This window comes from Falco biarmicus, chromosome 7 (assembly GCF_023638135.1).
Source record: "Falco biarmicus isolate bFalBia1 chromosome 7, bFalBia1.pri, whole genome shotgun sequence".
Lineage (NCBI taxonomy): Eukaryota > Metazoa > Chordata > Aves > Falconiformes > Falconidae > Falco > Falco biarmicus.
Window position 1 is genome coordinate 27,855,842 of NC_079294.1, and position 27,238 is coordinate 27,883,079.

Below are 27,238 nucleotides of genomic sequence, written 5' to 3' on the forward strand. Positions count from 1 at the left end.
GTGAAGGGCACTTTCCAGTTCACCCAGTGTCTAGGTGCAGGGGCTTGGCCTTTTTCTGGTGCCAGTGGATCTGCTGACTCTGGAGGAGACGGCTTCACAGCCGAGTTTATTCACTGAGCAAAAGCAGCAGAAAGGGCCATCCTGGAACCCAGTTTTCCCCACGCTGAGATGGGGCAAGAGACCTGCCCCGGGAACGCGTGGGGCTGAGACCAGCCCTCCCCTCGGTACAGGGAGGGGTGAAGCCCAGGTGGCTCAGCCTGCCCCGCAGCCCAGTGAGCAGTGCCCGGCTGCTGGCAGGCGCCTCTGGGCAACCTGGCAGAGCCACAGCGGAGGGCAGGGCAGGTGAGGTGACTTCCGAGTCCTCTGCCAAAGCAGAGCCGGGAGGGGAGGGAGCATTGACTGGACCTGTAGGAATGTGGGAGAACGGAGCACTTTTCCGGGGGCAGGGTGCCCCCACTGCCAGCCCCAGGTGGGCTGGGGCTTTGGACTGTGCTGTATAAAAGCAGTGGTGCCGTAGCACGGAGAGCCGGTGGGCTGAGGCTCCCCAGCTCCACGGCGTCTTGTGCCAAGTCACTTCTCCTTGTGTCAGCCATTATGGATTCCCTCCTGCCTCGTTACGGACTGCTTGGGAAGGGCTAGGAGCCCTGCAAGGCCTAGGCTTTGCCAGAAGCAGCAGCTCCTGAGCAGTGAGCCGGGGAGACCATCCTCTCTCTCCTGCAGCCGCCATGCCCTCTGTGCCGGCTGTCGGTGATGCCAAGTGCTCCCAGAAGCTGCGAGGCCCTGGTTAGCTGGGAGCTGGCGGGCAGGGTGTTCCTGTGCCTGGCTGCTGGCTGTTAACCATCTCTTTGTACAGGGAGAAGCAGCGGCCCGTGAGCTGCCACCTGTTGTTAATCTACCCCCGGCTAATCCATTCTGCACTGCGTCAGCAGTTCAAAAGGGCACTGTTAGTATTTTTTGCCAACTTCAATTAACGTGAGATTTTGGAGGCCCCTCTGATCACATTTCATCTGTCATGAGTCAGGAACAAACCAGCCAGATTGCAGTTGAGAGGAGAGAAGAGAAGGAGTTTATTGCAAACGAAAACAACAACAACAGTGTTTGTGCCCCCTTGGCCAGGGCAGCTGGGAAGCAGAGCCCTTTGCAGTGATGCCACTGCTTTCAAAAACTGGAAAAATAAAAATCAGCACCCAGAAATTCCAGCCCCCCCACCTCCCAAAAAAAAAAAAACAAAAAAAAAACCCCAAACCTGCAAGTGCAATAACTTACTTCAGAAAAAGTTAAAAAGAACCAAGCTGCAAGACTGTTTGTTCTTTTTTAATAGTCCACTGTAATGAACTGGTAATACATGGTTGCATAGGCAATAACATTGCATGGCACAAACCTCACATGGCAACATTTTTAATGATTTTTTTTTTATTCTTTTTTTCTCCTGAACTTTTTTAAAACTTTTTTATTTTTTTAGTATGTTCTACCCCAGGCTGTTAAGCTAAAGGAAAAAAAAAAAAAAAAAAAGAGGTTGCGTTTATACAAGGTTACAATATTTTACAACAAAAAAACAATAATATTGATTGAGGTTTGTTTTCTTTCTTTCTCCCCGTCTCTCTTTCAAACACTGCACACCTAAACTGTTATATTATTATACATTGAAAACTGTCCTTCAAAATCAGTAGTATAAAAGTCCTAGATCTATCTACCTACCTAGCTATGTGGGGGGAGTGGGGAACCATGTTACCAGCAAAGAGTTAAGGGGGTGCAAGGCCACTCCATTGCCTCCTCCCAGCTCCCTTGGGAAGCTGCAAAGGGCTGAATGACTTTCCATCCAATTCTGCACCCCCTTCCCATTTGGGTTTAATTTCTCCTTTGGTCTGTTTGCTTTTTGCTGCATCAGTCAAAGCAGCGGAGTAAAACACAGGGCTCTGCCACTGCTCAATTATTTTTCAATCCGTTTCCAGGAAACTACCTTTTTGCCTTTGTTCATTTGAAGAGTGTTTTACAACGTGCTGCCCGGTCTGGGTGTCCTTTGGGAGTCAGGGGAACGTGTCTCCCTGCCCCAAAACACTTCCACCACTGGAGAAGCCCAGTCGGCAGCTCTGCTCGGCTGGCACACTGGGTATGCCTGGCCCAGGTTGGTGCTGCAATCCCACGGTGACAGAGCAAGTAAAGCCATGTGTGCTGCAGCTCTGTAACCTCGTGTGTGTCATGCTGTCACTACGTGTGGCCTTCCCCTAACGCCCAGCCAATGCTCACGGCTCAGGCCAGGCCTGCTCCAGCAGGGATGCGCGCTCTGGCAGGGATGTGTGCTCACACACATGCTGCTGTGGGCTCTAGGGAGGAGGGAGGCTGGCTCTCCTTCACTTTGCTGTCTTGGTCCTCTTCCCTGTGGGTTCTACCCAGGTGGGTGCTGGGCCAGCGAGACCTGAACTGAGTAGCATACTCGGGAGGCGGCAGCCGGAGCCTGGCTGCCGTCGGGAGCCTGCTAAGAGTGGGTGGGTGGCAGTGTTGGCTGTGGGCAAGGTGCTGGGGGGCTCATCTGGCCCCTGTCTTGCTCCCCACCATGAGCCTGTTGAGGCACAGCGGCCCTTAGAATCTGGACCCTGCAGGGCTCAGCAAGCCCAGGCCTGGTTCACCACTGGTTTGCAGTTGCTACCAAAGCACTAGCTACTGCTCGTAAGCAAGAGGTGTGTCCAAATACTTGGAGGCGAGTGGTACCCAACTGCTTTTAAGCTGATGCCGGGAACCCACGCTGCTCTATTTATATCCCTTAGTCTCAAAGCTCTGGGATGTCTCTGGTGTTTCTAACCACGGGCAGTGTAAGGCAGCCCCCTTCTAGGGTACCTGCTGCACAGCCAGAGCCAGGACTGCTTGCGAGAAATGTTCTGCTACCTCCACAAGGCCAGGCAGGGCAGCTGGGTGAGCCCAGCTAGCTGGGTGCTGCAGGTGCTGCACCCACAGAGGGTGCCACTACAGGCATGGCAGGTGCCAGGGTGGCTGGGGCTGGTGACATATTTTGGCAGTGGCTGGGGATGAAGCTTGCAGCTTCAAAGGCAAATCCAAGCCAGGGAATCGCAACTCAATGTATGGGCAGGAGTAAAATACTAAATAAGAAATAAATAGAGAAGAAAGTCATAAATAGAGTTGAAAGGTATTAAAATAATAATCATAATCATAATTAAAAAAGGCATCATCCTGGTAACTTGAGATTGCAAGAACAGCAATGACCCTGTGACCCTTAAGAAATGCAGTAGCCACAGGTTGGCTAGATTAAGATAGATATATATATATGTATATATATATTTATACAGTTTTTCTTGTTAATTTAACAGCTAGTTTAAAAAAGCTTTTAAATTAATTTAAAAAATATGTGTAAATACAGATGCTTAAAAACTGCCTGAATAGCTGCTTTTGGAGATTTCTGAGGGGAGTGCCTTCCAGCACGACCCACAGGTGTGGGTGCGAGGGACTGTGTGGCTGCGGCGGCAGCACCCGAGGGGTGAGGCAGAGCCCGGCCAGCAGCGGGGCCACCAGCGGCAGGAGGCAGGAGGGCTCCGAGGAGCAGCATCCCCCCTCACCTCATCGTGCTTTCAGGCAGGCTCCGGGCCAGGCACACACAGTGGCATTTAAAATAGATTGAGTGCGTCTGATATGTGCTTTGCACATGGATATTAAGGTGAGAGGAAGGAGGGAGCGAGCCTCTGTAAATGCCAAGTCTGCTACCAGGAGACTCTCCTCTCTCTCTAACAAGACTGGGGATACAGCACTTAATCCTCTGAGCTGTTAAACAGCTTGGTTGAAATCCTGGCCCCATGGAAGTCCGGGAGCAAAAACTACCCTTTAACTTCACTAGGGAATGCGGCTAAGCTCTTGAATGGCTGTGGCCCTCTGTTGGAGCTGCCTCTGGTAGCTGAAGGCCACGTGGGACCATGTCCCCATGTGCCTACCCCACCATCAGCTCCTCAGCTCTGCGGGCTGCAAATTTGCCTTGTCAGTAATGTTCCTCGGCCGTTGGGGCAGCGGCCCTTCGCGGGCTTCCCTGCTGACTGTGGGATGCATCATGCTCCCCAGTATACCTGGGGAAATGCTCTCCACAGCACACTTGGCTGCCTGCACAAAATCTGCTGGAGAAGCTGCCTCCTGCCACTAATCCCTGGGAGGGCTGGGACCCTCGGTGGCTTCTGGGGCATCTGGTGGGGGTGATGTACACCTCCAGCTGGGCAGCAGGATCCTGGCTGGTTCAGTGATCAGCATCACTTTTAGCACCTAAGCCATCAAGCCCGATGGCTCGGCTGAAAGTTTAGGCTGGGACATAAGTCCTGGCTCCTTGTGATGGGAGAGGCCCTGGTTGTACACGTGGTGTGGTATACGCGTGCTGGTTCCCTGTGAGTACCGAGGCAGGCATCTCTTAGCATTTCTGGGAAGAGAAAAGAGACTGCTACTGGTCTGTTCTTATTCCAATAAATAAATATTACATTTGATCTAGCAACGCTGTATCATTCAGGTAGTGTCTGGCAGTGCAGGCGTTATAGAAATACTTGCATATCTTGTTAACCTGAAACCTGATATTTGGCTGTAGCTTATTTGGAGCCTTTTCCAAGACCACTAAATATTCCTGGATGTAGAACTACTAGAGTCCCTAACACTGAGCATGAGGAGGGAGGGCAGGGTGACACACAACTTTTTATGGGAGCAAAATCCTGTAGCTCCCTTGAGAATCTCAGAGACGGCTGCCCCAGCTCAAGCTCAGTCTGCATAGCCATGCTGTGTGGGTCATAGTGCTGCGCTGACCTTCAGCTTCTCCTTGGTGATAATTCAGTGGGGTAAAAGGATGTTCCAAAATTATTCCTAGCACTACGAGATCATTGAAAAGCTTGTAGAAGATTTAGCCTTGCAAAGGAGATCTTACTTAACAGTTAGCACTGTGCAGGTAAGAGGGCTGGGAGGGAAAAGTGGGGATGCATATTGGCTCAGAAAAAAACAGGCAAGTTCTGGTGTCTCCTGCTTCCTCTGCAAGGTGAAGAGGATCCGAGGTGGCTGGAGATGGGGCAGCACTGCCTTGCTCAGCCTTGAGTCCCTTCCCAGCCTGCTCCCTGTGCTGTCCCTGACGTGGAGACACCCACAGCAGCTGTGTGCAGCAGGGCCCTGGGGTGGAGGGCTGCAGGGAGGGGCTGTCGTTGCATGCTTCTGACCCCAGCACAAGGTGTATGAGGAATTCCATGGCCTCACGCAACTGTGGCTGTGTGATAGCAATTGAGCTGTTTCTCAAAGCAGTCTCTTTGGGCACCTGTGGATTTACACAGCGACTGTACTCCCCTCCCATAGCTGCTGTCTCTAAATTGAGGATGGTAATTCCCAACTCAGTGAATGCCAGAGGAAACATTTTGCTGCCCCACCATGCACAAGAGCCTCAACATTGACCACAACCATGGCAAAGCAAACCCCGGGCACTCCCTGGGGCAGCCATCCATGCTGGGAAGCTATCGTCTGCTGGGGTGCATCTCCAGCTGGGTCGCCAGACGGCTGGCAAAGACTCTCAGCGTGGTAGCACCGTGCCATGCTGGGAAGAGAAACATCCCCTTCACAGGCCTCTACGGCTCTGTGCTTCATCTCAGACTGCAAGATGGAGAGGAAACAGGTTAGAAGGAGGTGGGCTACCGTTGCCTTCTTTATACTTTCGGGTATCTTCCTATCCCTGTTCCCCACTCAGCTGTGGGAAGTCGTGGCTCCTGCTAAACAGACAGGAGCACCCTGAGAGGTGTCTCTTTGCTGGTGCCAGAGCCCCCATCCAGGGCCCAGGGCAGAAGAGATCTGAGCAACACTGTTGACAAATTAGGAGGGCAAGATGGGGGGCGGGGGCGGAGAAGCTGCTGAAATGCCAGTGGGCTCTTGCTCTTTGGAAAGGCAGATCTGGTGTCAGAAGAAGGAGCGGGGAGAAAAAATGCCCAGGTTATTGGGGAGGTGTTGGTGAGAGAGGACACATCCCAACCCAGATCTCACTGGAAGAGGTGCTGCTCTACAGCCTCCCTCTCCCCTGGAAGCCTGATCCTGGGAAGCCGGGAGCTGCTGTGTTCATGCTGGAAACACTCCACTTACGTTAACATATGTACTTTATATGCCTAGGGTAGCTAAAAGTGCTGTATTCACATCCCCGAGGAGGCAACTGCTGTCTGGAGTCCAAGCGGATGGATTTATTTGGCTGTCCCCATGTGCTCTCTCCATGTCTCATGGGTGCTGGGCTGCAACCCTGTCATGTCGCCCAGGAGATAGCGGCGCTGTGCTCCTTCGCTTTCATCCTCAGGGCAGCGATGCTGGAGGTCTTGCGGTCCGGCTCGCTGTTCAGCTCATAGCCGTTGAGGCCGGGGCTCATCCCAGCCGTGCCAAAGAGGCTGCCCATGTGAGTCTGTCCCACGTGGCTGCCAGGGCCAGAGACACCGAGGAACTCGGAGACGCCGCCAGCTGCGTGGGGATGAGCATGGGGGGACATGCAGGAGGGCACCGTCTCACAGGGGACAACGCAGGCGGGCACAGGGGAGGCAGCTCCATTGTTGCCAATCCAGGAGGGGTTCTGGATCTGGGGATGGGAAAAGAAGCGTTAGGGCTGCCCTGCGCAGAACGTGGCCAGCGGCTGGCCTGGTGGGATAGAGCATGTCTGGCCCTGGCCCTGCCGCCACCCCGCAGGGCAGCCCTGCACACGAGGGACAGCCGGTACAATGGGATGCGGTATGCTGGCCCCCTCCAGCTGCAGCATCCGCAGCCCCCCCTGGAGCAAATCTGCTCCAAAATCTGTATGCCAGCCCAGACAGGGCAGGGAGTGTGGAAGACTAGCTCACAGGGAGCAGTACTGTGCCCCTCCTCTGCCATAGTCTCTCTGTTCATCTGTTCCCCGCCATTTCTCTTTTATCTTTTCGCACTGAGCACTCTTTGGAGCAAGGATGCTCCCAGCACAGAAACCCAGAAACCCTGGAGCCATCCATGGTGTTTCTGTGGGCCTACCCAATACAGAAGGAACAGGCAGAAAGGGACGCTGCAAGAATGCTGATCTACCCTCCTGCCCCAGCTTGGGGCAGCTTTGCCTAGGCAAGGGCTTTTTTCTACCGCACAGATGTGCCCGTCAGAGCTGAGCTGCCTGCAGCCCCCAGCACAGGCAGTTTCCCTGCCCCTCTCCCCAGCAATGCTCCTTGCCTGTTGAGGAAGGTCGCCTGGCTCCTGCAGTGTCACTCATAAAATGATATTGCAGAAGAAAGGAGAGGAGCTCAGTATTTGCCAGTGGGAGTAGGTGTGCTGCGGCGGCAGGGGGACAGGGGCATGAAGGATGAAAGCAGGGAGGAGGCGAGCAGCTGGCTGGAGCTAGAGAGCAAAGGGCCCTTCATCCCACCGCCCGCTGCACTGCTCGCCCTTGGGCCCTCTCTGATCTCTTACCTCCTGCAAATTGCTTTTCATTTTTTTGATCTCTAGGGCTGTGAGAGGAGGGCAGTATGGAGGGAGGGAGCAGTATAAATTACAAAGGCAAGAGAATGAAGTGCTGAAAAGGCTGCTGGGAGTGTCCTCTGCTTGAAAAAGCTACTTTGGCACCTCTCAGCTGTTTCATAAGGGCTTCTTGTTCAGTTCAGGGGAGACGCCAAGCAGGAGAGAGGTTAAATGCTCTTGGCCTGGCTGTGAGGCAGCTTTGGTGTGGCATTGGCTGAGGAGGTGGCTGACAGCCGGGGTGTTGCAGGGGGAGGACTCTCAGCAGATCTGTGAGGACAAGTTGGGTTCAGAGCATCATGCCTGCAGAACTGTGCCCTCAGGCAAATTCTGGGTGGTGGGAAGGAGTTGGCAGGATGGAGGGAGTGCTTTGCGGGGGCACAGCCTAGCCCTTTAGCTAACAAATGCCTGTCTGCTCTGCCCTGGCATCATCTGAAGGCAGTGTTGTGAAATGGGGGCTAGCCCAGTGCTTAGGAGTCTACTGTGGTGACAGGTTTCCCAGGACAGGATGCAAAGGCGGGGAGGCAGCTGTGTCACCTGCCTCCTGGGTCAGGGCAGGAACAGTTTCAACAGGCCCTGGGAGCAGCCCCAGATACCCAACAAGGCTCCCTTTGGAGCACAAACCCGCAAGTCCCTCGGGAAGCATCCCCAGACGTCACCAAGTGCGCTGCGGGTACTACAGTCCATCGCTGGGAGACAGCTGTGGGAATTTCCCAGGGGATAAATGCTTTTGTCCAACTGCCTTAAGAAGGGGCATGGAAACCTAGGCAAGGCAACAGGAAGCTTTCCTGGGAACTGCTGCTCTTTAGGCATGAAATAACCTTTTGGACCTTTTCCAAACCAGCAGAAAGTTAGTGGGCAGCAGCACATGTGATGGGAGATGGACAGCGTAATAGGGTGTGCTGAGCAGGGCAACCTGTGCCCAGAGGGTGGTTGCACTATGTCACGCAGGGCTGGGCTTGATGCCTGCTTTGGAGATGGCTGCTCGGGGCCAGGGCATGAGGGAGCAGGGCAGGACACTCTGCTAAATAGCTCCTGGCCCTTCAGTCCTTGGCAGTATAGCCCTAGCCCTGGCTCTCTTGAAGACCTGCATGAGGGCAGGCGGATGAACCCAAGAAGCGAAGCATCACTTTGGGAGACAGGGAGCAGAGGTGATGTGTCCAGCAGGCATTGGGACAGATGGGCCAGGGCAGGGGGATGCACTCACCTGGGCATAATTCTCAGCACGGGTGAGCAGGGGCAGCTCGTATGCGGTGGAGAAGTGGGTCCGGACCTGCTGCATCTGACCAAACCTCTCTCGCTTGCGCCATTTCGCTCGCCGGTTCTGAAACCACACCTGGGGAGAGGGCAAGAGGGGGCTGTGAACAAGGGGAGCTGCCAGCGGTGGCTGGGAGCCTGGCAGCCCCAAGGAGCCCACTGGCAGACAGGGCTTCACCAGGTGGATGGTTGTGAACGGCACAGGGCAGGGTGCTGCCCCCCACAAAGCCCTGAGGGGAAGCAGCGGTCCTGCCCAGCATCCCTGGGAGGGTCTGGGGCGAGCCTGCACTCCCAAACCGGGAGCAAAAGGCGCTGCCCATCTTTCGGTGTCCTGCCTGTCTGGGGACATTCACAGCTCTTGGTTCCCACAGCCTGGTTTGCCCTGGGATAGCTCACCCTCCTCACACCCCTACATCAGCATTACCCAGGCGCTGCCGGCAGCTCTCGTGCCAGTCTCAGTCAGCCAGTCTCAGACAAGAAGTGTGAATACATTCGTGTGTGCTGCTGCCAGGCTGAAACCAGCAGTGCTGGGGCTTTCCCCTGGCCTGATCCTGGCTATGACAATGCCATTGGCTCAGAGCTTGCTTTTCTCACTGAGCTCTGTCTTATTTTTCTTAACTGTGAAAAAAAAAATAAAAAGCACGACACCCTTTCCCTCCTTAGCTGCAGGAAAGGACATGTGCCTTTCTACAGCATTGCATGTCCTTTGCTTTACACTGAGTTTTCTTCGCAGGCTTTGCAGCTCTCTGCTTCACAGTGCTGCTCGGATCCCTTCAAGGCAGAGGAAAGACCAAAACTCTGATTCTGCTCTTATTTTTACTGGCTTGACATCAGTGTGGATTATTGCACTGTTGTCAGCACCATTGCTCCTGATTTGCATCAGCCTAAGAGAGATCAGAGCCTGGCCCAGTGTCTTCAAAGCCTCTTGAAGCTTGTGAGTCAGGGAAACACATCAATCAAGAGCCGCTTTGAAGGCATTGAGAGATGCAGGCGATCACCAGGGGCTGGGTTGTGCAGGTCACGCCAGTGCATGAAAGGAGCAGTCCTAGAGCTGCTGAGTTCTGCTTCGAGTTTTACATGGTGACTCACGGCGGGAGGGGGGAATCACTAACGAAAAGCTTGGCTCTACCTGCGCCTGGCCGTGGGGCAGCTCCGCTGCTTGGCAGGCAGCTCGGGAAACCAGACGCTGTGTGGGAAGCTCATGTCTCCAGAGGACAGCGTGGCAAGCTGGGCACTTGGCACAGGGTGGGGTGGCAGGCTGCCTTTCAGGGGGCATGAGAGCGGTTTTTACAGCCTTTACAGCCTACATCAGTACAGCTAGAAGCTGCTACAGGGAGAGACAGGACCGAGGGTCTGTGATTTCTGGTCTGAGCTGATCTTGCTTGTGCTGGAAGAGTCGTTTTAGGGTCTCCTGCCTCATTTTCCCCCTCCCTGCCATGCAGGCAGCCTTGTGCTGGTCTCTCACAGCTCCCCGCTGTGGCCAGCCCTGTGGTACGAGTGGGTAGCTGGGTCTGGCCACGGGCTGTGGGCTGCTTGGTGCAGGGTGTGGACAGTGCAGCACCCGGGCATGTCCTCCCCATGTGGGCTGTGGATGGTGTAGGGTTTAGTTCCCTGCTCCACAGCCATGGCAATGCCACTGGCATGGGTCACCCACAAGCCAGCCATGCTAGCCATACCCAAAGTAGCAACCTGATATTAACGCCCCATCCCAAACCAAACACCCTGTGAGGATTTTCAGCCAGTGCAAAAAGCACCAGCAGAAAGGTCCTAACTTTACCCCAGCTGAGCACATGCTGTACCCAAAGACCATCCTACTGGAGCAGGTTTGATGCCCCAGGCATCTGTCTGCTTTTCTTCTACCTCTTCCTGGCACAGCTGCTCCAGCCCAGCTGCAGGCCAGTCCCAGGGCTGGCCCAGATCATGCTGCTTTGATCTGCAGATTCAAAGTTAGTGGTGGTGACCCGGTTCCTCCTTGGGCGGAGGAGGCCCTGCTGTGCACAGAGGGGTGGAGAGCAGGTAGGGAGCAGAGCGCTGGCTGTGCGTGAGGCTGGGGCGAACATATGCCAGGCATATGCGGCCGTTCCCCGGCTTGGTGAAGGCACCAGCTCGCCTGCCCACACACCTGCACTGCAGTGCAGGGGAGCCTGCCTGAGCATCCCGCCCGGGAGCAGGGCGGCCCAGCACAGGCTCCCACGGCAGTGCCCAGCTCTGCAGCGTCACCTCCAAAGCCATCAGCGTGGGATTTGTGCGCTCGGCTTTCCTGGGGTGGTACAGCAGCTGCCCTGCCGGAGCCACAGGGAGGTTTCCTCAGGGCCAGACGAGGCAGAGCAGGGTCTCCGGCACAGGCTTGTGCTCTGCTGTTCCTCATTTATGCATTGGATTGAATGGGCACTGACAGAGCAAAATGGCTTAAACTGGCAGTTCCTGAATTGCAATCCCCACGTGACCGGTGGGCTGGGAGGCTGTGGCAAACCATCGCATTAGGCTGAAAAAGAGGAGCATCTTCAGTCAAAGTGCTGATGCCGGGGGCACTGGAGACACTCTGAGGGCTGGCAGTGATCCACTGCTCCAAAACACTCGTGACAAGGTTTGAACCACTTTTTAAAATTCTTCTTTCTTCTCTGGTCCAAGTCCTTTTAGGCTGCTTGGTGTCCTGCAGGCAGGTTTCTCCAGGCCTCCACTGTGTTCCAGGGAAAACAGGGCAGGCAAGACAATGTATAATGCGAAGATGTCAGGAAAAAAAAACAACTAATCCTAAGTATTTCCTCAATCTTAGAAACCACCTGCTTTTAAAAAGCAAATCTAAAACCCAGCAAAAGTCCATTTTTCTTTCGTTGCTTGTCACCTTTCATCAAGAGAGGCTGCTATGGGATGAAGATGTGACAGCGGAGGTTGCAAGGGTTGGTGCAGCACATCCCCTGGGGTCAGGATGGGGTTCTTCACCCAGGGATAAGCAGTCGCTGTGGGCTGCATCTCAGTGTTAACAATTAGAATGGGAGTGTAGGGTAATGTCATGTATCTGACTCCTGCAGACAATGCTTTGATAAGGCCTGACGTACCAAATCAGCCCTATAAAAAACTACAGAACTGAAAATGTTTCATGTCTCCATAAACATTCAGCCATATGCTGGTACCTAAATCCATATGCATACACAGCTGATGTGCTGCAGGGGGTGGAGAGGCTGGGAACGGCCTGAGACAAAGAAAGCAGGAGGCTCCTGGTGGCTGTCTTGCTGCTGCTACCCTGGCACCCAGCTGGAGCTGCTGGCCTGCCCCTGCCATGGAGCCCCACTCGCCCTGCACAGGCTACGGGCAGCCGGGCTGAACTGGGACCTCACCCAGGCCCCTCTGGTCATGGCTGGATAGCTGGGGACTGCATTGCTGCATTTGTCCTTTCTCCAAGTTAAAAAAGTGATTTCCCCTCCCTCCTGCCCACCCCAGTGCAGTGGTGGAGGGTGAGGCTGGCCCCTGCACGCGTGGTGGTGGGCTGGTGGCAGCCACAGGGCTAGAGCCAGTGTGGTGCCCCACGCCCTGTGCTCAAGCCCCCCTCACTGCATTGCTGCCCCGATGCAGACAAGAGCTGGCTGCCACATTCAAGCCTCTCGCATGCCTGCTCTCTCCTGGCAGCCTCACAGCATCCATTCTCCCCATCCCTGCCATCCAGTCCTGCTGGCCTCCTGCTCAGCCTCCATCTGTCTGTCTGTCTGTCTGGTCTCCAGGACTCTATCCCTCTGCGAAAGGCTGGGCTGTCTCCCCTCTTCCCAGAGATGGCCACCAGCCCTTTGCTTTCCAGCCTGAAGAACAGAGCCAGAATTCATCCTTGAGCACTGAAACTGGACACCATTTTATCAGTGGCCTGGAATGGGAAATTGGAGCCTGGGATGAGAGAATTGAATAACTCGAGCTTGTTTTCATTTCATGTTTAATTTCCTGCAGGCTTAGCTCAGTCTTTCCGCTCCTTCCACCAGCCTCCCAGGGTTTTATAGGGGGAAAGGGATCAAGATATATTACTTCTTGCTTTGCTTTTTTTCTTTTCTTTTTTTTCCAAAGCAGCGATTTTGCTACGGTGGAGTTTGACACTTCCCTCTCACTTTCAAGCCTCCGACGCATCACAGGGTCACCACCAAAAACATTTCATTAATGGTCCCAGCAATCATAAGGCTGGCTCAGAGGGGGACTGGCTGAGGGTTTATATTCCCTGGCTGTGAAGCCTCCTTCCAGCTCCATCTCTTTCTCCTCTGCCACAGGGCAGGCCAGGAGGCAGAGATGCTCACAACTCAAGAGAGATGAACAGCCAGGGCCAGGCTGTCATGGGGGTGTGCATGCATGCATACAAGGGGAAAGAGCCATGTGTGAATACGTGTGTGTCTACCATGTCTCTCCAGTGCCACTGCCTCAGATACCTGCTACAGCCCTGGATGGGCTGGAAGAAGCTCAGGCAGTTGCTGCTACTGAGCAGGAGCTCTTTCTGGAGGTCTGCAGTCCCAGACACGGAAGAGGAAGAGAAAGGAACAGGATATGCACGCTGTGTAGGACCTACATGAAAGCAGTGCCCACTGTGCACCCTTGCAGGTTTGTTTCTGAGCCCCAGCAGCCTCCCCCTGGCTGTGTGGCTCTGCCTCTGTGCAGGGCTTACACATGGCTCCCACTTTGGAAAAAAGGGACGAGCAATAGCTTAATAGTACCTGGCAACAAGGGGCCAGGTTGTGGTGGGCAGGCAGGCAAAATGTTGCATTGCATCACAGGGGAAATTAGCTTTGGCATTGTTGGATACCAGCACTGATGGATGGAAACCAAGACAGGCAGAGAAATGGAGCAGGAGAGCGTCAGGCTGCAGGATGCCACCACTCCGCAGACAGCACAGCCTGCCCCACGCATGCTGCTGGCATGAGCTCTTCTCCAGGCACCGGGATCTCTGGCGGCTATTTCACTAATGAAGCGTGAGCTTGGGAAAGGGGTGGAAGAAAAACAGAGCTGCCACTTGCCTGTCTGGACTCCACATCTGCTCCTGCCTGCAGTGCGGTGGCTGGTTGCGCTCCCCAGGGAGCCAAGCCTGGCTAGAGGGGATGACCTCGAGCCAAAAGTTGGCTCCAGCTGTGGGAGGGAGCATCATACCTCAAACATGCTGGGTGCCTCACCTTCCTGCTGCTCTGCTTTGCTTAGTTCAGCATTGCAGGCAGCTGAAGCTGGCCTCCGTGAAATTATCCCAGGACTCGCCATCCCTTAGAGGACCATACCTCCCCTGGAAGAGGAGTTATGGAGAAGGCCCATGGGGCTTCAGCAGGTGTGTGTCCAGACACCCCACAGCAGCCAGAGCCCCTGCCAGCTTGGTGGAGGGTCTCTGAATACGTAGTGGCCATTTGGCTTGCAGGAGGAAAGAAGTATGGCTCTCATGGCTTATTCGTGATTTCCACCCTCTGCCTTGGCTCTGGTTGGGCCCTTGCAGTAGGCCTTTGCTTTGCCATCAGTCACCTGAGCTGTTGCCCCATGCCTGTCCACACACTTTGGCCGTGAGCTGACGGCCCTTGGTACTGCAGTGATGGCATGAGGCCCCCACAGAGCAGAGCTGCCCAGAGGGGTGGGAGGCCAAAGGCAAGCTTAAACCAGCTCTGGGTTGTGTTATAGCTTGAGACAGGCACTAGGTGATTCACTAAGGCCCCAGCCCCGAACGCCTCCCTTGTGCGAAGCATAGCCCTGTGCCATCAGCAGAAGAGTCCTGTGCCACTCCAAGCTGTGTCCCCATGCCCCCTGGGGGCTACAGCCATCGCGCCAAGGCTAAGCAGCTTGCTAGCTGGCAGCCCCAGCCCCCTGGGGACTTACATGAAATGTGGGCACTCGGGGTGCCCCTGAGCCTACCCAGCCAGCACCCACAGCACTTAGCATGAGCCTGCTGATTCTCGCTCTCCAGTGACAGGGAGTCTGCATTTCTACCGATGGCACGGCAGCCCTTCGTCACAAGGCAGTGGCTGGGTGCCAGCCTGCAGCCTGAGGGACAGGGTCCTTCCTGGCAGGGCTGGGGGAATGAGTGAAATGCAAGTGCTTACCCCTTTCACCCCGGGGTAAGTGCTCGAGTAGCCAGACCACTTAGACAAGCCCTTCAGCCGCTCCATTACATGAGCCCTGTCATCGCTGTCCCAAGCGCGAGCTGCACTGGCGGCTGCAAGAGGAGAGGGGCTGTTCTCAGCTGCCCGTGGTGGTGGGCTGCTGGGACCCTTATCTCAGGGCAGAGTGGAACTCCCAGGCTGCACCCTCCCTCTGCCACATTTCCTCCTGGCTGCCTGCAGAAGCGTTCCTGCCCTCAGCTGCAGTGTTAGCCAGCAGTAAAGTGGGGAAAAAAACCCCTGAGACTGTGGGTTCCACTTGTGAATTGTATCCGCCTTGCCTGCCCTGGCTCTGTTCGCCAGCCCTGCTTGCTAGCTGGGAAGCGCTAGCTGCACACCCTAGCTCAGAGGCGAGCGGGAGGAGATTACCACCCTCCAGCACCTCATTTTCATTCCTGAGCGAAAGGAATTTCATGCACTGGACAATCAGTAAGGCGATGCCGCTCATGGCCCCCCAGGAGACCCCGTCAGCACTTGTGATGTGTCCCTGGGAAATCCAGGGCTTCATCAGTGGCAGACGTAAAGAGCTGACGGCTGTAGCGCTGCCCTCCTCTGCCCATCCCGCAGTGCTCAGCACGCTAGGCACAGGACCAATGGGAACCACGCTGCTTTCCGCTGAAATGCAGCCGTGTCCAGCCTGAAGAGAAACAGCTGTGGGAAAGAAGAGCACACCAGCCCTACAAACCAATTTAGGCAAGCAAACAAGAAAAATCCTGCAGCTAGTTGAAAATGGAAGCAAATTTACAGACTAAAATTGACTTTTGCAAGGGTGCTGGCCCAGCTACTTCAACTGTTTGCAACAGCTACTTGTAAAGGTTAGAGAGCAAGTCGGGATGCCTGGGACCCAGGAGTCTTCCTGCTGTAAGAGGTACAGATGTCTCCACGTGCCAGCTATTCCTGATGCTAATGCAGGTTCTGGGGGGTGGTAGGCTGATATATACCTGCAGACAGAAGTCACAGGATTAGCTAGGCTGGAGAATGAGAGCCTAAGCTTCAGCAGGACCTTTGATGGCCATAAAGTCATGAGCTCTGGATGTCCACTCCAAGTGATGGTGCTCCTTTTTGCACATTTCTGAGCTCTGCCAGGCCTCCAGTTTAACCCTGACTCAGAGTGAAGGGCAGCACTCAGGGAATCTTTCACTCCTTCCATGTGGGGTTTGGCTCTGCTGGACCCCCAGGTTATCTTGGGGGAGCAAGCTCATGGGAGCTGGCACGTGGGTGGGTGGAGGCAATTGAGACTGTTGGGCTCTGCCGCTCTTCTCAAGGTGGTGGGAGCACCTGTTTGCTCCAGATCACCAGGCTTTGTGCAGTCTCAGCGCCTGCTTGGCCAAGCAGGCAACAAGAGCTACCTCTCCTGTATCACCTCATGCTCTCTGGTACTGAACAGGTCACCTCCACATCCCCATCTTGCCAAAAAGAATCCGTACTGTGGGAAAGCTTGCTCCCACCCAGACTAACGAACCTGTGTCCCCTGCTGAGTCTCCCAAAGAAAGTAGTGATCATAATAGTTTTATGTTGGTGATGAGGCTTGCCCCACCAGCTCATCACCATGGATGTACCTCCCTGTCCTGTCCCTGCAGCACAGGCTCTGGACAGGGCTCAGCTGCCAGCAGGTGGGCAGGGGCTGCAGGGGACCTCAGGTACAGCAAGGGACAACAAATTTGCAGGGCTCATGGTTTCACTCCCCAGAGAGCAGGGGCTTGTTTGCAGCTCGCCCAGCCCCAGGTCATCCCCCATTACCTGTACACGAGCCTCGGTGAGGTCTGTCCTCATGGCTAGCTGCTCCCTGGCATAGACATCTGGGTAGTGGGTCTTCTGGAAAACCTTCTCCAGCTCCTCCAGCTGGTAGCTAGTGAAGGTGGTGCGGTTCCTCCGCTTTTTGCCCTTGTTGCTCTCTGAGTCGGCCTTGTCCATGGGGCTGGGGAGGTCCGTGCTGGCCCTGTCCTGGGGCACTTTCACCCCACCCTCCTTCACGCTGAGGTAGCTGCTGTCCATTCCCGAAGGGTCGGAGCTTGGCTGCAAGTCAGCCTCTGCCAAACTGCTCTCCTTGCCTGTTGAGGTGGGAGGGCAAGGAGAGGAGGACAGGGAGGGGAGATGAGGACAGGTTTGAGGAGGAAGAGAGAAAGAGGAGACAGGTGTAAATCTTTTGACTGGTTAATTGGTTCAACCAATTAAAGGTAGCCACAGCAGCTGGGCAGCAGTCCCCAAACACAGGCAAGGGAGATTGACAGCAGCCTGGGCAGGGCTGCCCCAGAGGGCTGCCCTGGGTGTAGGAGAGCTGCTGGCTTCAGCTTTGGAGGTGTTGGGAGTTCTGCTCGGGGGTGGCACAGGCAGCTGGCCAGGCTGTATTTAAGGCAGGACGTGGCTGTTATGGTAGGGGGGGTTGACAGTCTATGGGTGTCAGCATAGTTGGGGAAAGGGAGGTTGGGATGAGTTCTGCCAGCTCCTCCCAGTCCCCTGCCAGGAACTGGGTGGAAAGATGAGCCTGGCACACCCATGTGCACGCACCCCAGCAAGACCCTTCTTCACCCTCCCACTGCCCACAGTGGGACTGAACCTTGCAGAGCACTATGTTCCTTGGTCCTGGCCACAGGAGAGGTCTCTGAGGACAGAAGGGACCAAAACCCAGGCCTTGAAAGATGGTGCCTTGTCACCAGCCCATCCAAGCTCCCCTACTGAATAACACACAGTAGAAAACCAGGGATAGAGAGCAGCCACGCATCACACTCCGTGGGGTCTGTTTTCTGCTCTTGCATCCCCAGGCAAAGGTGGTGTGTCAGCAGAGGTGTTCCTGACTGATACCCCACAGTCACCCCCACAGCCTTCAGCGAAGACTTTCACTGCTTTTGGCAAAGAGGCTATGAACGGTGCTTAGTGCCACAGAAAAGGCTGGTGTGAGACACCTATGGAAACACTCCAGCCTGTGTGTGGGGCAGAGAGAATCGAGAGGAGCCTGACAGCAGCCTGGGCAGCTCTGCCTGCCCTCAACAATTCATAATTAACGGTCCATGATGTACAGGAGCAGTATGGCAAAGCAGGAGGTGGACATTTCAACCACTACAGTGAGCTAGTTCCTCTCTAAGGCTTAGCAGCTACAAGTAAAACCACCTTGAGCATCTGTAACAGAGCATACGCATCCTCAGGCACAGACACTGTGATGGGCTATCCTCTCCTGCCTCCAGTAACAGTGGTGGCCCCTTCATTAGCAAGAGTGCTGCCACGCCAGCAGGACCCTGGTAGGGACCCATGGCAAGGGGCTGTGGATCTCCCTTGCCTGCTGCTGCTGCTTTGCGCAGCAGGCTGTCCCAGACCAGAAAAAGGGGGATTTGTGTGAGTGACCGGCCCACCTCACATAAGCTGTGCAGCCCAGTGTCATGCCTGCCCACCCACATTTCTGGCTGGTATCTTTGGACAAAAAACATGGTAGCCCTACTGCAGGGTTTAACCTTGAGCCACTACACCGGGCTCCTAAAAGTCCAGGAAGGAAAGGGTGTGGTGGTACTTCCTATCCATGCTCTCCTTACCAAGCCAAGATCATGCCAACTGGCTAATCTTTTTTTTTTTTTTTTTAATTTCACATTAGCCTATTTTTAAATGTTCTCAGTCCAGGATCAGTCTTTCTGGGAGACTGATCTAGTGATGTCCCCACTGGGAGCTTTCCCCAGCTGTGTCATATCCAGGGTCATTAATGCCAGCTCAGGCATCTTAGCCCATGTCTTTGGAAATCCCCATTTTTTTCCAGCACTCATCCTCATTACAACATCCTGCCACTTAGTTCACTATATATTTATAGCTTAGCCTTCTGTGAATGACTCTGTCATGGCTTCACAGCCAAAAGCCCATGAGTGGGCTTGTGAGAAGGTATATGTATCCTTGCCCTCTTCTCACTCTCGCAGCTGAAAGACTGCATTGAGGTGATTGGGATGGAAACAGGAGGATGAAATGTAGCTGTCACCCTCTGGCAGGAGATCAAGGAATGCCCAGGTTTAAGCTTAGGAGGATGAGCTATGAAAGGGATTTGAGAAAAAAAATGTCAAGTTAGTATAGGGAAGTCGAAGGCACACTGGTGATGAAGGTGGCCCAGATGCAGGTGCTATCTGCCACTACCACCCTACTTGTTTTCAGATTTATTGCTTTCTCTAATACTGTTCCCTCAGGCTTTCAAGGGGCTCCCTGCAATGCTCAGCAAAGCCTTACATTGTCTATCTCAACTCTCTTTGCTTTGATCCTTAGGAACATTTTGCCAAGATTTATGATCCTTGGACCCTGGAACCTATGTCCAGGCCAGTGACTGCCACCCTGCCTCCTCTTTGCACCTGCACTCTCAGACCAGCTGGCCTCCTCCGCCACGTCCTGGGAGATGCAGGTTGACAGACCCATCCAAAACAGGCTGGGACAGTGCCCTGCCCCACAGACTGCATAAATCTTATGCTTTGGCCATGATATTTATAATTTTGAAAACTAATGATAATAAAACAGTTCCAGAAAATCTGCAGCAATGGGTTACCACCTATGAAAGTCAGTAGAGATGGAATAATAAATAAAGGTTTTCCAGGAATATTTTTTCTTCCTTTCTTTCTTTTTTTTTATTTTTTATGATGTCAGGAAGCTCAGGACGTTTCCTCCCTGTGCCTTTGTGCTGGCTGCCTCCCCAACACCCGGGTCACCTGCGACTCCAGCAGCAGCAAGCACAAGATCTGAGGCTTTTCATCAGGAACTCCTCTGCTGTTTCTTATCTGCTTGAGTGGCTCAGCCAGCTGGGGAAGGGTCTGCATGAACACACACACACAGAGCAGCTCTGGGTCTCATCTAATTTTATTGACTGCATAGCTCAAACTGCAGCTGGGAGCTGGGCCCAGGGTTTTCAGCAGCGATAGTTATCTCCGCCACAAGCCATCAGCCCCAAGGAGCAAGCCACTGTCCCTGCTGCGTAGGCGCTAGGTGTCCCTGTGCCTGCCAGCTGCCAGCCCAGAGCCTCCCTTGCCAGCTCAGCCACGCTGCTCTCCTGCTGCAGCAGACATGGGCTCCTTCACCTCCAGCCCCTGTGGGCACAGGCAGGGATAAGCTGTCTCTGTGCAGCAACAGTGGGATGGAGGCAGGGAGCAGGGGCAGCAGCATAAGGAGGGGATGGCGTGCATCCACCCTCGGTTGAGCATCCCAAAAAGTAACTCTCATTCCCTAGAAACAGGCTCCCTGGCCTCAAAACAGTCATGCTAACTGCTGAAGTGAAACAAATTGCATACATCTGCATATGGATATGCCCAGACTTCCTGTAACTGGAGATGGCCTCAAAGTTTCAGTGCAAAGTTTGGGGTGTCTGTTTCTAATCAAACCTAGAGAGACCTTGAGTTACATATTGTGAAGATCTCCATGACAAGGAGGTTATGTGAGCATCATCACACCCTCACAAGCCCAACAGGTCCACTTGGTGCCTCCTTCACTGCTTATGAGTCTGTTCTTGCCCTCATAGCAGTAGAAGGACAAGTAGAAGTAGATTTGCTGGCTTCCCACACTTATACCCGGCTCTCCCAGTGCCTTGGCTGCCTGCTAGACCATCAGCACTTCTAAGACCTTCCCTGTGTTAGTTGCTGATGGGCAGGGACAGCCCAGCAGAGCTGGGCACTTGGGCCATGAGCATCACACTGCTCCTCTTTTCAGGCAGGAGAGCTGCCTGCACCCCCAGTTCACCTGGAGGGGATATGCCTTTCCAATCTCACCATGCCTGTTCTGGAAACCCCATGGAGGAGGAAAGGGGTGCAGGAGACACAGACCATTCTGCACACATGGCCACGCAGTGAACCCCCAGGATGGCCAGGCATCACCCTGCTCTGCTGACACCTTCCTGGAGGGAATGGCCATTTTAGCCATGCCATCACAACACGTGGATTCACAGCTTGTATCTTCTTTGTTCCCAAAGTGTGCTGTTTTGGAAGGATGATGAAGTAAAATATTCACTATGTACAATCTTATCCGTGAAATTTAATTTAGAGCAAAGTCAGCCTGGTGCATCCACATGTCAGGTTTGGGCCCAGCTTCACATAATGGGTCTCCTTTGCACAGTACGTGCATGAGAAGCCCAGCCACAGCTCCTTCACAAGAGATTCTTTCACATACATCCTCTGATGGCAGCCCCACAGCCTACAAGGCTGCAAGACAGCTACATGGCCAGCAAAACCCAGGGACACAGCTGGCGCAGGGCTGTTTCCCCCAACGCTCCAGGCAAAGAGGCCTGCAGGATCTTGGCATTGCTAATGTACTGCTCTGGTGGCGTTTCATCCAAGGTATTACGGTCTCAGTGAGGAGCCCCACACTATCCCAGCCCCAGGGAACTCTGAGCATAGCCCTGAACACTTGGACCCCTACCAGCACGTGGCAGCTCACAGAGGCTGCCTGCTGGCAGCTGACCCAAGTCCAAAGCACATGGCATGGGTGACACGTGGCTGCACCTCTTTCCTCCCACATTAAATGATGTAGGGGCCTTCTGCCCTCCTTCCTAGCTGTGGGCACAGGGGTTTTCTCCCCTGCCCACCCCCAGATCCCTATGGCTTCCTACACTGGCCATTTCATGGTGCCTCTCCCTGCCTGCACAGCTGCAGTCTGACTCTTACTTTTCATAGCAGCTATGTTTAAAAAAAAAACAAAATCCCAAACCACTGAACCTCTAGTGCAGATGTTTAAGATGACTTTTTAAATCCAGTTCTGGCTCTTAATGTCATCCTCTCATCTCTTGCTTAAATACCAATGCTAAAATTTTGCCTAGGTAGGGTTTGGGCAGTGTATTCTATACTTTTTACCAAAGAAGATTTGCCCCACAGCCCAGCCAGCACACCTCCAGGACTTGGCCAGCCGTAGTAACCTTATCCAGTCCTTGTGATCTTGCCTTAACACATGCTGAAGCCATTATGCTTGTTCCCAAGTTGCCTGTTGCAGCCTTCTGCCTCCTGTCTGTCATTGAAGCCTAGAAGTCAGCACAAGGCTATCATTTTAAAAATATACACATTTTGGGTCATATAGGATAAAATGGAGAGGCTTGATTTTAGACATATAAAGGCCCAAATCTTTAGGTTTATTTCTGTTCAGGGAGCCAGTGCTTTTGAAGCCGACAGATGTAGCAAAGAGTTTAAAGATAGAGAAAAGACCCACTATTTTTTAGCTGAATGTGGCATCCCTGATTTTCTTAGCAATGATCAGATATACACATTCACTCGGGTCCAACTGAAGGGTAAAACAGGGCAGCATCCATCTTTTAAATGCAGGTGGTAGAAGTCTGCATAAGACACAAGCCAGTGGCATCATCCTGGAAGCTGCAGTTACCCTTACTGCTAAGCAGAAACTGGTTGGAGCATCTGCATTTCAACTCTGGATAAGGATGAACACATCACTTGTGTCCAGTCTACCAGCAGTTCCCTTGCATTTGCATAAAACAGAGCTGGTTCCTGTATGAAAGCACATCTGTCCATCTGTCCCAGCCAGGGAGCTCATTTGGTTGATCCTGCAGAACCTGAAGGAAGGCTGGAACATAATCTGGGCAGCTCCTCTGCTCACAGCGTTGCATGCACTGACTTCCCATTGTGCTGGGGAGACCACTGCATGAATGTGCTCATCTGTGTGGGCACCGGCTGTCTCTGCTGAGCCTGACCAAAGCTGTTGGCACTGGTGCCCTGCTGCCTGCAGCCTCCTGAGGCTCTACAGCAAAGGGGGGATGTACTGAGATCTGTGGACTAAAAATAGCTATGAAATACCTGGCCACCTTGGAGAGCTAATTACAGACAGAGCTGCAGAAAAGCCTACTTGTAGAAAGATGAAAGGAGGAGAGGAGCATTTCTTTCTACTGTGCTCCTCCTGGCAACACCTAGGGCTCCTCTCCTCAAGAAGAGACTTACTTTTCTGAGCAGAGCATACAGCAGGAGCGGTGCTAAGGCCCGGAGCAGAAAGATCTCAAAAACTCCTGTTCCTGAAAAGCAGCCTGGGGGCAGTGCCAACAGTGTCACACAGCACCAGTGGGTCCAGAAGCTTTCAGTGGCCCTGCCAGCAGCAGATGACTTAAGTCACTGGCTCTATCTCTACTCTGTGTGCCCCAGAGATGCTTCCCTGGGAGTCAAAACTGCCTCAGCCCTGGCTGCACTTCTCTTGTGCCTGGCTGGTTACACTCTCCCAGAGTAAACCACTGTGTGCGTCTGGGGACAGACAGCTTGATAAATATTAACTCTAGTGCTGCTAAGAAGTATATGTCACAGCAAGCCTAGGGAACGTGTCCGTGTGTGTCTGCGTGTGTGTTATTTGTTTGTGAAAGTTGCTGTTCCTTTTGCTTTTTTTCTGAACTAGTGTTTTTTTTCCAATACAAACATCTGCTTTCGAGGGCACATATTGCTTTGTTGTCTGATTAGCTGAACTCACACACCCTGTGGCTACTTGGGGAGAGCTCAGTATTGTCTGCACAAATGCAACATGCGCTGCTTGCTCCTCTTTCATGTTATTTAAAGGACACTAACAAAACTGGCTTTTACGTAAACAAAGCAGTTCTGAAAACTCTGCATAGAAGCTGTGGCTAGAGTAAAAAGGCACAGTTTATGCCCCAAGTCTTTCTTCATGTGGCACATTCATTTGAACAGCAGGAAAGAGCTGACTACGAATTTTGAAGGCACAAAAAAGTTTCTAGCAACCTGCTGTAATTGTAGCTGACTTTCTGGCTCCCAGAATACCAGCTAAGAAAAGAGAAAGAGCAAGAAAATGTACTGCCATTTTCTCCACAGGGAGAAAATGAAACTGCTCAGTTGCTTACTAGTTTCCTCACTACTGAAGGCAAAAGGAGATGATTGTTTATGCCAAATATTCTGGAGCTGGGCATCTTGGTTCTCTCTGATGAACCCATGAATCTCTTTGTGACCTAGCTTTTTCCTCACCTGAAGGTCCTCAGTGGCCACAGGGGATGACACAGTGCTTTGGGGATGTGCTCTTCCAGGCTAGGACCAGACACAAGACGGCTTTTTAAGTGACAGCAGAGGGAGGTGACAGTCACCTCTGCGCAGCTCCGGAGCAGCCAGTAGATTCAGCAGATCCCACACAGGCAGCCCCAGGCACAGGGCTGAGGGTGGTGTAGGTTTTCAGCATGCCACAGAATCACAGAATCACAGAACAGTCAGGGTTGGAAGGGGCCTCTCGAGATCAACTAATCCAGCCCCCTGCTAGAGCAGGTTCTCCTAGAGCAGGTTGCACAGTCGCGTCCTGGTGGGTTTTGAACGCCTCCAGAGATGGAGACTCCACAACCTCTCTGGGAAGCCTGTCCCAGTGCTCTGGCACCCTCAGGGTAAAATTTTTCCTCATATTCAGATGGAATTTCTTGTGTGGCAGTTTGTGCCCATTGCCCCTTGTCCGGTCACTGGGCACCACTGAACGGAGCCTGGCCCCGTCCTCTTGGCACCCGCCCTTAAGATATTTGTAGACATTGGTAGGATCCCCTCTCATTCTTCTCTTCTCCAGACCAAACAGGACCAGCTCTCCCAGCCTTTCCTCACAAGGGAGACGCTCCATCCCAAAGTCATCTTCGTAGCCCTCCGCTGGACCCTCCCCAGTAGCTCCCTGTCTCTCTGGAACTGGGGAGCCCAGAACTGGGCACAGCACTCCAGATGTGGCCTCATTAGGCTACGTGCAAAGTCTTGCTCAAAAGTTTGACAGTCAAGATGGGTCAGCTACTGCATTTTAAAATGTCTCTTTTATTTCCCACTGTAGGCATGTCACAAACGGCTGGGAAATAATTGTGGGTTTCTGCTATGTCCTACTTGTGTCTCTGCCTAAAACAGTGTATGTGAACCAAAAGCCACCTAGTACTTCTGAACTGCTACATCCACAGTGCTTGCCTGCCAAGGAAGATGAAAGAGGCAGGCAAGGATCAGATGGGGGCTTGAAAGGGCTTTCAGTTTCCTTTTGGCTCTGAATTTGATACCTTTTGGATAAGTAGTCTCCTTCTTCCAAAGCAATTCTGCATTGCCTTGCCATGGCCATGATTGCCTGAGAGTCTTGGTTTTTCCCAAGTTCCTCAGAATCAGATGTAAGCACCTAACTTCTCTGAAGACTGGGTTCAACACTGAATAAGACAAAATATGGGAGCTCATAAAGAAAAAAAAAATCAGCATCACTAATATAGAACAAAGTATTGAATAGGATCATCTCAGTTGTAGACTCGTACCTACACACAGGCCAGTAGCTGTTTATTGGCAGTGAAGTCCAAAAGGGTCCACAGACCTTTGGGTAAATGAAAGGCAGAACAGGCAGGTCCTCATCCTGTTTGCTGGACACTTTTGTTCTCCACAGACAGGCTCTATAGAGTTTTACACACTTTGATGCACTGACCCAACATGGGGCCTTTGTCCTGCTCCCATCTGAGCTGTCACTGACTGTGAGCAGCTGCCCAGTCCACCCCTCTGCCTTACTTTAGTATCACCCAGTTCTCTCAGGGTTGCGTTTCCTTTAGAAAAAACTAGATGCAGCCAGGTTGCAAGGTTGCTCCTCCCCTGTTTGGAAGTTATCTCCAGCTGAGTTACATGACGATGGTGTTTAAGGTACCCAGGATTCAGCCCCCCTCCCTTCTCCAAGACTCATACCTGCAGCAGGGAAAGGTAAGCGCTGGGGAGCTCTGGGGCTGGTGGCAGGCAGTCCCATTCAGTGCCTGTGCAAACGCTGAGGGCTGCTCCGATGTGAGTAACAAATGAGGGTGATGCAGGGCTTAGGGCTAAGCTCTCACTCTGAAAGGAAGAGCGTAAGCCTCCTCACTGGATGCAGATTTATGTATTCATCTTAACCTCACCCATGCCCTTTGGCCACTGCGGGGGTCTGAAGAGATCCCTTGCCTGAGCACTGCAAGACAAAACAGGGCTCTTCAGTGCAAGTTGTCACCTCCTCCAGAGTTTTTCCCCACAACCTGTCAGCACCTCCCTCTTCCCCACAACACACCCTGGGCATTTCCCCTACAGTTCCCGTCCAAGGCTGGGCACTGAGTGAGCTGGGCATCTGCTCTGTCGGGGCGAGAGGGCACGGGTGCAACCTTCCGTGGTCTCAATGCATGTTGCCTTCCACATTAACCACACACCAGGGGAGGTACCACCAGCTATAGCGTATGACAGCAGATATAAATCAGCCATCTAGTTAAAGGAGAGTGGCGGGATGCTCCTTCCAGCTGGTGGGGAAGACTGGTGAGGCAAAACAGCCTGAAGGGAGTTGAGCCTTGCTCTGATGTCTGGCTATGGCACAGTTTAATTCCCTGCTACCAGCCTGGAAAGTGATTCACCCCATCCTATGTGTCTGTGCCTGCCCAGACAGCATCCATGCCATCGGTCGGTTGGTTGGTCCATCAGTCTGTCTCTCTCAGCATTCTTCTGTCTGCTTTGCAAGAGCAACCTCTTCGCAGCAGTGGCAGCAATGCATTGCTGAAGTTCAGCTGCCTCCCAGAGGTGACTTCCAGTTGCCTGTTTTGTGCTGCTGGTAACAAGGCTGGAGCTGCAACCTGAAATAACCAGCAGAGCAGAGGGGCAGGAGGAGGGATATTAGAGTCATTTTGTCATGAGCTGAGCAAGAACTCAGCTGCCTCTGCGTTATGGAATCCTGGTTCAAATTAGAGAGAGACAAACTTCAAAAGGCTTGCAGGCGTCTGAGCGGGCTCTGCCTAGCTAAAGAAGCCAGCCTGCGGCCCTAATCCAGCAAAGAGCTGCAGCATATGTGTGTCCCTGGACTACCCTTACGCTCAAAGTGAAGTCGTTATGTACTTCAGACGGGCAGTGAGACAAGCCCCAACAAATCCTCCCAGCACAGCTCCTGTGCTGCTCCTCGTGCTTCCCGATTTGGAGCCCCAGGTGCTCCCCTGAAGAAGAGCTGAAGACTCTGAGCCTGGATAAGATGCTGTGGCAGTCCCATTGCTACCCAAGTACAGCTCGTCACAGGGGGATTTGTGTGCTACCATTCTCGCTTGGAAATTGGAAAACACGAATGACAGGAAAGCTGGAGTAAAAGCAGAAAAACACCCTAAGCTGGCTGAACCCCATTGAACCACAGAAAGGGTTGAGTTTGAACATTGGGCCAAAGTTTGGGCCAGGTTATTTAACAAAGTAGTTCTGCTATTCTTCAGTTTTGTACAGCTGATTACTAAAGAAAGGCCCACACAAGGGAAGAAAAACATTCAGCCTTCCCAAACCTGCCCATTCTTGGAAGCACAGCTAAAACTTATTTCCATTCTGACTGCACATTGCAACTCAAGGCCGGCCAGGTCTGGGAATTGCTAATGTTCCTACGAGCACTAGGCTTTTAGAAGTATTCCAGAAAGAAATCAGGCTATCAAACCCACCACCTCACAGTCACGGGGGCTGGGCAGCAGACTGGCACCAGCTTTCACAGGCAGAGAGAAAGAGGGCAGCAAAATCACAAACTGAAGC

At 53.2% G+C, this 27,238-nt stretch overlaps 1 protein-coding gene across 1 annotated transcript in view; it reads right to left on the minus strand.

The window, feature by feature from the left end:
- Positions 1-4,506: 4,506 nt before the first annotated feature.
- ALX4 (ALX homeobox 4) overlaps positions 4,507-27,238 on the minus strand; it is a 41,495-nt gene continuing 18,763 nt past the window's right edge. The window contains exons 2-4 of the mRNA XM_056347858.1: positions 16,557-16,867; positions 8,666-8,794; positions 4,507-6,565 (exon numbers count right to left, since the gene is read on the minus strand). Of these exons, the coding sequence (XP_056203833.1) occupies positions 6,242-6,565; positions 8,666-8,794; positions 16,557-16,867 (764 nt within the window). The 3' untranslated portion in view covers positions 4,507-6,241. The remainder of the gene's footprint in view (positions 6,566-8,665; positions 8,795-16,556; positions 16,868-27,238) is intronic.